The following is a 13767-nucleotide window of genomic DNA, read 5'->3' on the forward strand; positions in this document are numbered from 1 at the left end:
GGTGTCAGCGCAGACATGCGTGAGAAGCACAAAGAAGGCAGAGCAATTCAACATCTCCTAAAATATAAAGAATGTGTTACCTGGTAGTCCCCATTGTAATCCTGCAAGGTATTTCTTCCCTAATTTAGATCTGCTTCTGGGATAATTGCTTGGACTTGCAGCCCCACAAGAGCTGTAAGTCATAACAATATTGCAGTTAGTATCAGCATGCCAGTCGCAGATGAGATGGGTTTGTTGACTTTTTTAGTCATCGATGGTATGACACCGATGGTAACTACTTTAACCTTTAATGCATGTTCCCAAGGTCTGTGCAAGCATAATTGGAAGCCATCGATGGTTAAACCATCCTTGGTTCCCTCCTGATGGTTTAAAACTAACGACCATGGGGGCATGGTGTGTCAGCCTTCGGGACTAGACGTGCTTTGTTGGAGCTCCTGATTGTTGTCTTCAAACTGCTCCATATTTCATCTCTGGGCAGCTCTACTCACCTTCATCTTCACTCCGCAGAGCTGGGAATCTTTTATTAGGTTCCTGCATGTTTTGGCCTATTCCCCGTCCTAAAGCCCTGTGCTCGATTTTGCAAGCAGCCTGGTGGCGCAGCGGACGGCGTTTCCTGCTCCCAGAGCCCCACCACTGTGTGGTGGTACCTCCGAGGACAGAGCCAGTGTTAACTGGCCAGCTGCTGCTCCCTTCATTGGTGTGCTGGTTCCCTGCCTGCCTTCTCCCTGATCCGGAGCACTGAGGGACTGGTCAAGTGCCCTGCTGTTTTTGTGAGTGGGTCTGTTGATCATCCATCCCAAAAGTATATGCTCGCTCCTCACACCCAAAGGTATCTGATACTCCGCAGCATTCTGCCCTTAATAGTGATTCCGCAGGCTTTGACTAGAGTATCTTTCGCCTGCAGGACTTATTGGACACCAGATGTGATTTCTGCTTTTTACGGCCCACTACCCATGTTTTATATGCATATCTCCTAGTTATTTCTCTTGAACCATCACACCATTGTATCATCGCAGAGACTCTGTTCCAATTAGTGCGACGCAACCATTCGCCTGACCTTTATTTCCGACCTGTACTTCACTATGCCTCCTAAGAGAGCAAACTGGTTGCTCCCCCCATGAGTATCCTTCCTAACCAGAAGGTTGTTCGCACCTCCCACTCGCTATTCATGAGGTTAAAACAGAGACCGCACAGATAAACTGGAACGTAAGATGGAAGAATTAGTGGCTTCCCATAATGATCTTATGTCTGCTCATGACCAGCAGCAAACTGATTAAAGATAAGATGGCTGACATGGAGGATCGCTCTAGGAGGAACACTATTAAAATCCACAGAATCCCTGATTCTCTGCTAAACAGGGACTTGGCATAATCCGATAGTTCTGAGGCAAATTGCTACCTGATGCGGACGATAGAGATCTTTTTATTGATAGGATTCACCGTCTGCCTAGACCTCGGTCAGTTTCCTCCCACCTCCCAAGGGACACTCTCCTTCTCTTCCACTTCTTTACCACCAAGGAATGCATCTCCCAAGCTGCCAGGTCTGTTGGTGACTCTGACATCCTTGGTGGCTTACAAAGCTGTTATCTGTCTTATTTCCGTTGACCATTGCTAAACGGAGATAGTTTGCTCTCATCAATTCAGCCCTCGGTGCTCAGGAGATTCTGTATCGCTGGGGTTTTTTGGTGAAGCTGATTATTACCCACGAAGGCTCTTCTTATGTTATATCTACCTTGGATGCTGGTGTTAAGTTGCTGTCTGACTGGGATATCTTCCTTAAATTACCCACTGGATCCAAGAAACAGCCTTCTCTTCTATCTGAATGGTCCACATCCTGAAGAGTTAATTTTTCTGTTTCGGACTGCAACCTTCTCTGGACTCTTGTATACTCATTGCATCCCTTGAGATTTCTGTGCTTTAATCAACAGTTTTCCTTCCAGATTCGTGAGTTACTGTGATAAATTCTCATTTTGCTCTCACTTTGTATATTGTATATTTGTTCCCTTATTTTATTGGGGTTTTTTTACTATTATTCACATATTTGCATTTGATATTTCTATGTGCCTTATCAGTTTGTTTTAGATATGCTATATTTTGCATTTTGTGTTCTTATTGCTATTCTACTGTATGGTTTGTGGTGCTAGGCCACATACCCACTTATTTGCAATTGTACTACCTGTATTGCATTTTGTTCTCTACCCTGCAGTAGTTATGCAAGCCCAGTTCACAGGGTCGTTTTGGTTCTCTTTCCTTCCCCCTTTCCCTGTCCCTCCTGTTTTACCCCCTTTTCCCCTTTGGTTTTTGGGATACCTTTTGGGACTTTACGCACTAGAATCTACCTTACTCAGTTTTTTGTGGGTTCATTCTATGACTTTTACTGCCTCCCTTTAGCTGTTTAGATGGTGCACATTGTATCGTTAACTGTTAAGAGGTTAAATTCCCCCAATAAGCGTAGATTGGCTCTGTAAAACAAACAGAAAGCCAATGTAGTAGCTTTACAGGAGACTCACTTTTTCTCTTTGGGCCCCTCCGTTTTGAAGGATCAGAGATATTCATAGAGTTATTTTGCAAATGGCCCTTTTAAGCGAAATGGTGTTGCTAGTAAATCTGTTTTATTCGTGTTGCACTCACTTGGCAGATAAAAATGGTTGTTTCCTTATCTTAACGGGCCTTTTGGAAAAAAAAAGTTGGCCATGATAGTTTCTGTATATGCCGCTAATTCTAGCCAGGTATCAATTTTACGTAAATAATGTCTAACTAGACAGAAGATCTGTATGGGTTCCTTTATTGTTTTGGGGGATTTCAATTTGGTACTAGATTCCAAATTGGATAAATCTACTCAATTTCCTGCTACTTTCCCCACATCTCAAACAGGTCCTTCCGCAGCTTTTCAAAGTCTTTTAGCTGAATTTGATTTATATGACGTGTCTGGCATGTTCAAAACCCAACTGGCCGTGACTATACTTATTATTCCTCAGTCCATAACTCCTACTCTCGTATAGATTTAATTTTATGCGATAAATGGACACTACAGCATTCCGGTCTGGTAGATATCCTTCGTATCTCATGGTCGGACATTGCCCCAGTATTGTGGTGCTGGGACATCGCTCGATATCATGTCCCCCCGCCCCTCTGCCTATGGTAGCGAAAAAGTATTGTGTATATAGTATATCATCTTATATGGCCTTTAATTCTCCCTCTGACACGTCTATTTACAATTTTTGGTGTGTCTCTAAGGTTATGGTTAGTGGCTCTGCTATTCAGGCTGGTGCTACGCTTAAAAGACAGAATTTGCAACGCCAATCAGATTTAGAGACTAAACTCCGAGATTTGGTGGATTGAAATAAGACTCACCCTTCCAAAACTCTCCGTAAAGAATTGTCAGCTGTTAGGAGCCAATTGCAGAAGCTTCTCATAGCTCGCACGCAAACTGCCCTCAATAGGTTACGCCAGAGGTTCTACCTGGTAGGCAATAGACCTGATAAAATGTTGGCACGCAACAGGCTAGGAATAGGATTAAGCATGTTTTTCCCCAGCAGATACTAAAATCTCTAATCCATCAGAGATAGCGAACCAATTTGCCAATTATTACACCCAAGCTATCCTCAGACCCTTCTACACTTCAGCCTTCTTTATCGACTATTAACTCTCTTTTTGACGGCTATAGGTTTACCTTCCCTATCTGATGATCAGCTGGAGATGTTGAATCCCCTTGATCCCCGTCGGAAGTTGTTACAGCAATTAAATGTCCCACGGGGCAAGGCTCCAGGTCCCCCTGGTTTTATTAATGATTTTTACACCTCCTTTCAGGACCAATTAATTCCTACACTGACGTTTGTGTTCAATGAAGTGACTACCCTGGGTGCATTTTCAAAGGAAATGTTAGCTCAAGTTGTTACCCTACCCAAACCAGGGAAAGACCCGGCTTATTGTCACCATAACCGTCCTATTGCATTGCTTAATGGCGATGTTAAGCTCTATGCTAAATTGATTGCTACTCGTCCTAATGTCTTCCTACCTTCCTTGATTCACCCCGATCAGGTTGGGTTTGTGCCTGGCAGACAAGCGTCTGATAACACTATTTAACCTAATTTATTCCCTCCCAGCTGACCAGGGCATTCTCTTGATGCTCAAAAAGCATTAGATCGATTAAACTGGCTTTTACAGTACATGCATGAAGTTCTTTCTAGGTTTGGTTTCCGGGACCAAATATTGTTGTCTATTCTGGCCTTACATAGCACCACATCTGCTCGGGTGTTCAGTAATGGCTTTTTCTCAAATGGTTTCCCAATCTCCAACAGCACTATCCAAGTTTGCCCCCTTTCACCTTTGATTTTTGTTTTACTATTAAACCCCTAGCTGCTAAGATCCACCTTCATACGGCTTTAGCTATATATGTGTGGAAATCCCTTCCTCCTAAAATTGCACACTCAAGGATAATCCTAACAAAGGTTAGGGATGGCTTAGCTCTCCCTGATCTTACACTTTACCAAGAGGCATGCCTTTTAACTCAACTTAAGGTTTGGACCTCCTTGATTTAAATGCTGCTAGCGACAGTGCAGTGAGGAGGGCCATGTATTTCACATTTTTGGTCCTGTCCCCTCCTCCATGCTTTTTGAGTAGATATTTTTCAATTGATTAGCAAAGTATTGAACCTATCTTTGACCCCATCTCCAGCCCTAGCCTTGTTACACATATTTCCTGCAGCGGTTCAATCTCATCACCGCTATGTGCTACGTTATATCTGCTTTGAAGCGCGTGCCGCTCTAGCCCAATTTTGGAAACATCCCCTGCCCCCTTCTGTCTTAAAAGTTTTTCATAAAGTACATTTTAATTTTACTATGGAAACAGAGTTTATGCCCTATTCATCCTCCACTTCTGTGAAGTGGATGCCATGGCATGAATATGTGACAGAAGGTGAAGGCGCCCAGTTTATAATGCAGGAATCTCAGTCTAACCCTCTTCAATTTAGTTTAAATTGAGTCCCCTTGATGTTACTTGATGTAATTTTAGATCTTATTAATTGCTGATGTTCATTTCTCTATTGTGTGTACAGTGCCTTGCAAAAGTATTCACCCCCTTGGCTTTTTACCTTTTTTGTTACATTACAACCTGTAATTAATTATTTTTTTTATCTGAATTTTAGGTGATGGATCTGCACAAAATAGTCTAATTTGGTGAAGTGAAATGAGAAAAATAAATATAAAAAAGAATCTTTATAAATAAAATTCAGAAAATTGGCATGTGCATATGTAATCACCCCCTTTGCTATGAAGCCCCTCAAAAGTTCTGGTGCAACCAATTACATTCAGAATTCAGATAATTGGTCAAATGAAGTCCACCTGTGTGAAATCTAAGTGTTACATGATCTGTCAGTATAAACACACCTTTTCTGAAAGACCCCAGAGGTTGCAACACCACTAAGCAAGAGGCATCACACCATGAAGACCAAGGAGCTCTCCAAACAAGTCAGGGACAAAGTTCTTGAGAAGGACAATTCTGGGTTGGGTTATAAAAAAAAATATCCAATTCTTTGATGATCCCCCGGAGCACCATCAAATCCATCATCATCAAATGGAAAGATCATGGTACCACAACAAACCTGCCAAGAGAGGGCCGCCCACCAAAACTCAGACCGGGCAAGGAGGGCATTAATCAGAGAGGCAGCACAGAGAAGAGCGACCAGAAACAAAGCCATTACTTAGTGATAAAAATAAGAAGACACTATTTGAGTTTGCCAAAAGGCATGTGGGCGACTCCCCAAATGTATGGAGGAAGGTGCTCTGGTCAGATGAGACTAAAATTTCACTTTTCGTCCAAGGAAAACGCTGTGTCTGGCGCAAACCCAACACATCCCATCACCCCAAGAACACCTTCCCCACAGTGAAACATGATGTAAGCAGCATCATGCTGTGGGGATGTTTTTCAGCAGCAGCGACTGGGAAACCGATTTGAGTTGAGGGAAGATGGATGGTGCTAAATACAGGGATATTCTTGAGCAAAACCTTTTTCAGTCTGCCTGTGATTTGAGACTGGGACAGAGGTTCACCTTCCAGCAGGACAATGACCCGAAGCATACTGCTAAAGCGACACTCGAGTTGGGGAAAACATTTAAATGTGTTGGAATGGACTAGTCAAAGCCCAGATCTCAATCCAATTGAGAATCTGTGGTCAGACTTGAAGATTGCTGTTCACAAGTAGAAACCATCCAACATGAAGGAGCTGGAGCACTTTTGCCTTGAGGAATGGGCAAAAATCCCAGGGGCAAGATGTGGCAAGCTCATAGAGACTTATCCAAAGCGACTTGCAGCTGGAATTGATGCAAAAGGTGGCTGGATAAAGTAATGACTTTAGGGGGGTGAATAGTTATGCACGGTGAAGTTTTCTGTTATGTTGTCCTAAATGTTGTTTGATTCACAATATAAAAAACCCACAACTTCACAGTTGTAGGCATGTTCTGTGAATGAAATGATGCACACTTTCAAACAATCCATTTTAATTCCCGGTTGCGAGGCAACAAAACATGAAAAATGCAAAAGGGGTGAATACTTTTGCAATGTACTGTATATTCTCTCCCATGCATGGTGGTGTTTTCATTTGACTGTTATCTACTGCAAGTTTTGTCTCTACTCATGTTTAGCTTATTCATTTTATGTATTATGTTCTATCCCTTTTTCCTTCCCCCTCTTTAATTTTGTACCCCTCCTACAATTTTTTTTCGAATAAACTATTGATGATAAAACCATTGATAGTTAACCCATAATTGGCCATCCCTACTGCTGACTGCATAATTTTGTGGTGCTTTTAAGCAGTCTTTCACCAAGTAGGTATTCTTGGTCTCCCGATGATGCAGTATTTGTACTAAAGGAAAAGGTTACGGAATTGGGTAATGTGTCTGGCAGTTGTTGTATCAGCTAATTGCTGGCAGTGTTACATGTTGTTTTATGGATTGGGCTTCTACATCTGTATAGAATATATGTGGTGGAAATTTTAAACTAGTGTCGTTTTTAATTTGTATTATAATGAACTGGGAGTATCAATCTTGTTTGAATTGGTAGTTGGGCTTTATAATGAACTTTGTGGTGACCGGTAACTAATAATTGTTAAGAGCCCACATGGAATACACAATACAATGAGCAGGGTTATATTACAGCTGCTGATAGTGCTAGAATTGGGAAATTGTTAATTAATAGTATGTGGTTGGGAGCAAATCCACCATGCTAGACTTAGTATGAGGTCATAGTGTCATGGGGCAGTAAATTGAGGAGCCAGTCAGACAAAATGTACATTTCTGAGCTGCTAAAGCCTTTTATTCTTTGTATAATTACTATTGAACCTGGTGAGCTTAAATTTTGTTATTACAAGTTATTTATTACAGTATTTGTATTCTAGGTGACTGAGCTGTCCATGGTAATGGAATAATTTAAAATGATTAAGTACATGATTACCCTGCCATGATTTACTGCTATCATATCTTTGTAAAAGGAAACCTCTTGATACATTTTTATTACTGTTATACAGCATTCTTTAAGTGCCAGTAAAATTATCTAGATTTGTGTGTGTTTAAAAAATATATATATATTTTTGTTTCAGCAGTATTTTAGTGAATAAACTGTATTTTTAAGATGTTAAAAAAAAAAGTTACCCCTCCCTGGTAATCCAGCACTGGTATCATACAATAAAATTAATCAGGAACAAATCTCCCAAACATTGATGTAAGTCCTACATAAATTATAGGATTAATATGGAACAATGGTCCCATCCGGAATTGGTAAGTCTCTGCAGATGTATGGTCAGCGTACGATGATATAATTATGTGAAGGGTCCAGAGTAAAAACAGATTAGCAAATTAATAATTGAATGGTATCTTCAGCCTCCATAGATTAATGTGGTTGCTGAAAACCTGAATGCAAGACAACCATAGTTGCTCTTGCACTGTACAGAACTAAATGCAATATTTACCTATATGCAGAGTTTCATAAATCTCTCAGGTGCAACTGCCTCATATCCGCACACTTAGCGGCATATCCAATTAGACTCCGCGGCTAATTGTCACGCTGGTCGGGATTCCATTAGTGGGGATTCCATGCGCAGGAGTCCCCGAAACCCAGCGCGTGAGTCCTCGCTTTCGGACATTACCTCCCACCTCATGGAGGAGCGAGGTAATATCCGCGGAAAACCGGCCTATTCGGCCTTGCGCGAGAGGTAAAAACACTGATTCCGCAGTTCTCGCTGAATCAGTGTTCACGCACGCGAGACCCGAATTAACGGTGTGGGGAAAAAAGCTATTTAATTGAATAGCTTAACCCCGCGCCGCGGGACTTTTGCCCAGCAATTAGTCGCGGGTGAACTCCCGAAGCTAATTGGATATGCCTATTTGATAGTCATCACTGCCCCTTTGTACATGTCTATACTTGATGCCAATGATTTATGCTTACATTCAACTCTGCATTACCAACAATTCCATCATCACGCCCTCTCTGGACTTTGATAATGCGAGAACACCTCATTACAGCCTAGTTACATCCCTTCAGTTGCAAGTGGAGATGCGGTTGAAATGCGTATGTCGAATGACATCGTCATATGTGTATAATAATTGTTATATTAAATATAATTCTACTCCTAAACACTGGAGGTCTTTGTCCACCACCTATCAGCACAGAGTCAGCACACCACCATTACAGAGATGGGAGGGGGACATATGTGAGACAGACGGGGAGGGGAGAGAGATGGGGCAATGGGACTTCAAGAGGAGGAACAGATGAGAGACAGACGGCAGAGTCTCTGTGGAGAAACGAGAGGAAGGGGCAGAAATGAGAGAGAGACGAATGGGAGGGGGAATAGTGATGAGAGACAGACAGGCGGAACAGATTTATTTGGAGTTATTTATATAGCTCACACTGGGATTATTTTAGTAATTCACATCAGTACCTGCCCCAGTGGAACTCACAATTTATATTCCCTTTCTCATGGACACACATACGTATGAATTCTCTTGCATCTTTGCCGATTGCTCTGCAAACAGGCGCACGCATCGCACCATGCCTGCTGACACCACAGTACTCCATGCCGAACGCTGCGTTTACACCATGCAATCCTATGGAGTCGCAGGTTCAAATGCACCACGCGTACCCATGTGCCGCAGGATTTTCTGCGCAAGCGGCAAAGATGCAAGGGGACATATCTGTAGGGTTCATTTGTTTGTCATCAGCCAGTTAAACATACCAGTATGTTTTTGGAGTGTGGGAAGAAACTTAAGCTCCCAATGGGGTATGCAGTCGGGAAGCCGGTGGACCTAATCTTGACAGCCGGCTAGCCGACCGCTTAAACCCGGATGGCATCCCTAGACGCCTGTCATTTTACCAACACTGGGAGACCGGCGCCCGGCATCCCGATCAAAGGGACGCCGAGCACGGACAGCCGCGGGGGGGATTAGGTTTTGGGTTCCCAGGGGGGACTTAGGGCTAGGCACTCCCCCCCAGGAGGTTAGGGTTAGGCTAGGGGGAGGGAGAGTTTGGGTTAGGCACCCCTGGGGGGAGGTTAGGGTTAGGCACCTCCCGGGGGACTTAGGTTTAGGCGGTGTGGAAGGGGGGTTAGGTTTAGGCACTTAGAGGGGGAAGGTTAGGGTTAGGCAACCCTAAGGGAGGGTTAGGGGGTAGAATAGGTTAGTGAATACTTAACCTGGGGACGATCGGGATTTTCATCCTTGTCGGGCTGCCACTGTCGGGATTTGAACCGCCGGCCAGGGGTCCGGCGGTAAATCATACTGATTCCCCCAATGGAACCCCACGCACACACAGGGAGAAGCATACAGATATGGGAAGGTTATGGAAGACAGAGGAAAAAAACACTGCAATGCCAGGAATGATACCTGGCAAATACTAAAATACTAGTGTACCAATAGGAATGTAGTGCTTCATTTGTAATATCTTTTTCTCATGCTTTTATTTAGACAGTGATTAATTTGTTATTGTTTATGACTGCTGTCACTATTTTCAGTCATCACTGTTAAGACTTCCTCATCCGTCGTCGTGGTATAGAAGAGTACCAGCATTATAAATAAATACACTATTACAAGTCGAGTCTGTAAAATTATCAAAACGGAACGTGGTGTGGCAAACAGCTGCTGGCACTGTAACGTAGCATTTTGTATTGCACACAGAACATACACATGTCGCATATCATTTTAATCAGCAAAGTCTGACTGTCTTATTCTCTTTACATTGCGAATAAGATGCACGAAAAGATGCTCGGCATGAGTAAACTCGCACAGGACTAGGCGCGACAAGAAGGGCTACAGAGACGGAGGACACATCTGTAGCTACATGTGCCAAGCTGCTTTTTTTTTTTTTTTTTAAATAATTGCTGTAACATACGTTTGTTAAAAGCTATGATCAGCCATTTTCTAACAGGAAGATTTATATGGGTCACTGCATAGGCTGATTTTAGCTTTTTCTCCAGATTGCTAATGACTGGCCCGTGAAGATGGTTATATATAGATGGCTAATAATTCTGATTAATTACTGTGGTCAGATGCAGCAGCAACGTAATGTTATTTCTATTTTTGTACAATGAACACATTACAAAAAGAGAATTACGATTATCATTCATATATAACGTGCTGACATATTACACCACGCTATACACTGAATGGATCATCATGCAAACAACGTACAATGACGTAAAACAGAAGGTAAAGATGACTCTTCTCAAATGAGAATAAAAATAAGAATTAACGGATCTGTTCGATGTGAATGCCAAAATAGTAGTTCACAATCCTGCTTTAATATATAAGCTAAATAATAATGTGAATATGCTGTGAACAGAGCGTGTAAATAAATGGGACCCTTTCTGTCTACATTCAAGTATAGTCCATTTACAGTAATGGCCATCTAGTGTGCAGAGACCTGTGCAATTCTGAGATTTTACATGCCATGGTTCTTTGTTATTTCCAGAGCTTGAGGCAGTTTTATCTGTACGTCATCTGTTATGTTTTGTATTTCCATGTGAGAGTACATTAATTTTCATCCTCCTTTGAACAGGTGACAAGAGACTTAAAACAATATGACAACAAAATAATAGAGTGCAAGTTTGAGAACAATTGCTGGGTCTTCATGCGGCAAAGAGTTGATAAGAGCTTTCCAAACTCCTATGAAACCGCTTTGGGTGAGTACAACTTCTCGGTCATTAGTGCATTTTACCAAAATGATTATTGTTGTGTTCGTATAGCTTGTTTTTAACAGCAGATGTTTGCTTTATGCAGACCAGTGCAATATTTTAATGACAAACCTCTAATCATTTTCATATCTTCCCATTTTCATGTTTAAACCTAAACACAAGTTGAAATGTATGAATAGATAAAAAAATGCAGTACTTCAGGCTCGGATTTAATAGCTAGTTACATTTGTTTATTGCAAACTGAAGAATGACCAATTAATGTGGTGCTCTATAGCGTTCTATAGCTGGAATACCTCCTGATACTTTGCTTGATTAGGTAGTTTTATTCTTCTAATATTCTTTAAAATACATGTCCTTTAGATATTTTCTTTTATATCTGTGACCGCAGTACCAGTGACCAATGTCTTGATAAAGGTCTAATAAGACCTGAAACGCGCCGACTGTGCCATACCAGTGTGAATTATCTCTACTTTAGCCGGGTTAGGAGAGTGACGGCAGTTCTCAAACGGTGGTGGATGCCGGCTCCTCTGCTCTGTTCCAATTACTAGACCTGTACAGCTATGTGACACGCTGTTTAATAGACCTCTATCTGGTACAAGTATGTGTGTGTGTGTGTATATATATATATATATATATATATATATATATATATATATATGGTCAGTGTCCCTACTGATGTTGTCCTTTATGTAATTTATTATCAGTGAAGGTGGCAACTCTTATATGATGAGTTGTTCGAATGATTTTCTTCTGGTACGAGTCTATAACGATTGTATTTATACTGTCAATTTATAAGAAATTAAACTTCTGGTGTAGGCAGGAGGTTTTTGCTTGTGGTTACATGTGATTTTATTTGTAATTAACATACTTTCCAAAATGGATATTTCTTTTCCACAATTTAACTATCTGAATACTGTGTTTGAGCAATCTGGAACTCTGGTGGGTTTTGTGTATTTGCTGGTATTTGAGTCACACATTAAAAAAATATTTAAAGGCTGATCACTCATCAGTATCTGGTGAGTAGATGTGATACTCATTTTAAGGATCACAGACAAAAGAAAAGGGTATTATGAACTGATCATTACATGATATATTGGTATAATTTGATCCCTTTGTATAGATTACTTTTTCTTCCTGTAGCACCCAATTCAACTACATATTTGTTTATCTTGCCATGATGAATGTGTCATATCTAACATTACTACTGTATTAAAGAAAATCTTTCTGTAAAATATAATTTACAGCAGCATAGCACAGTTTAGGATATGCTATGAAAAGATTGACAGTAAAAATGTTGACATTCTTAAGGTTGTGACCAAAACCGCAACTGCTTCTGTATGTAGACAGTCAATAAGTCGCCATGGTCATTATGTAGACCATCATTCAGTAGATGTTTATATTGACAGGGTTAAATGGTCGACACATTGAAAATGTTTACATTTAACATATCAACATTAAACTGACGATACATATTTGTTTAGCCTAAGCCTAACCCTAAAAATCATGGGGAGAAAAAACATGTTGACAGTTTAGTGTTGACATATTAAATCAACCTTTTGAATGTGTCGACCGTTTAACCCTGTCTACCTAAATACATGTCTACACAATGATGGTTGACCTAATGAACATGTCGAGTGACCGGATACCTAATGTATATACTGTAGCTAGCAAACTTATTTGATTGACTGATAGGGACTGATGAGTTGTTAAGATGATTCCCTACAGCAGTCATATGACTACACTTAGTGAGTTTGCTGGAAACCTTCTTTCATATTTGTTATTTCAGTCCCAGTCACGCTATCCTGTTGATCAAATTTTGTTGGCTTACGGTCAAAATTGATTATTTGCTTTCACTATATTGGTTATGTGACTTCTCTCTGTGAGGCTCATTGGGAGTCTCTATTCAGATCCATTTGTGAAGTTGACCATAGCTTTTGCCTTACTACTACTATGCATGCATCATGTGGTTGCACTTTGTCGTTTCATTTTAGGTTCAATTTGGTAAATAATAAAAATTCTTATTAGTGTTTGCTGTTTTGCCCATACTTTAAGTGGAATATAAATAGTGATGGATTTATTATACATTTGTAATGTTCTTATCTTGAGAGAAGATTCTGTGACAGCCCAATTTGAGCTTTTAAAGTGCATGCATTTAAATATTAGAAGAGATAGGGCCCCTTACCCACTGGCATTTAAACACTGTACTGGTCTTGCATTTTTGAAGCAGGTGTAAAGTAGGGGTGTGCACCGGCCACTTTTCGTGTTTTGGATCTGGATCTTTCTTCGTGTTTTGGATCTGGATTGGTTTTGCAAGAACCACCCTTCCGTGTTTTGGATTCTGGGTTTTGTGTTTTGGATCTGTATTTTCTTGAAAAAAGCATAAAAACCGCTAAAATCACAGAATTTGAAGGTTTTTCTTCTCCTGCGTTATTATTAACCTCAATAACATTAATTTCCACTCATTTCCAGTCTATTCTGAACACCTCACAATGTTGTTTTTAGTCCAAAAGGTTGCACCAAGGTAGCTGGATGATTATGCTAAGCAACACAAGTGGGCGGCACAAACATGTGGCCCATCTAGGAGTGACAC

General features: G+C 41.0%; 1 protein-coding gene across 2 annotated transcripts in view; it reads left to right on the forward strand.

The window, feature by feature from the left end:
• Window positions 1-13767, forward strand: part of RNGTT (RNA guanylyltransferase and 5'-phosphatase) — a 337387-nt gene that overhangs the window by 316562 nt on the left and 7058 nt on the right. For both annotated transcript variants that reach the window (XM_088470650.1, XM_088470640.1), the window contains one exon: window positions 11042-11165. In XM_088470650.1, the coding sequence (XP_088326776.1) occupies window positions 11042-11165 (124 nt within the window). The remainder of the gene's footprint in view (window positions 1-11041; window positions 11166-13767) is intronic.

Source organism: Taudactylus pleione, unplaced genomic scaffold (assembly GCF_031769625.1).
Source record: "Taudactylus pleione unplaced genomic scaffold, aTauple2 ptg000015l, whole genome shotgun sequence".
Taxonomy (NCBI): Eukaryota; Metazoa; Chordata; class Amphibia; order Anura; family Myobatrachidae; genus Taudactylus; species Taudactylus pleione.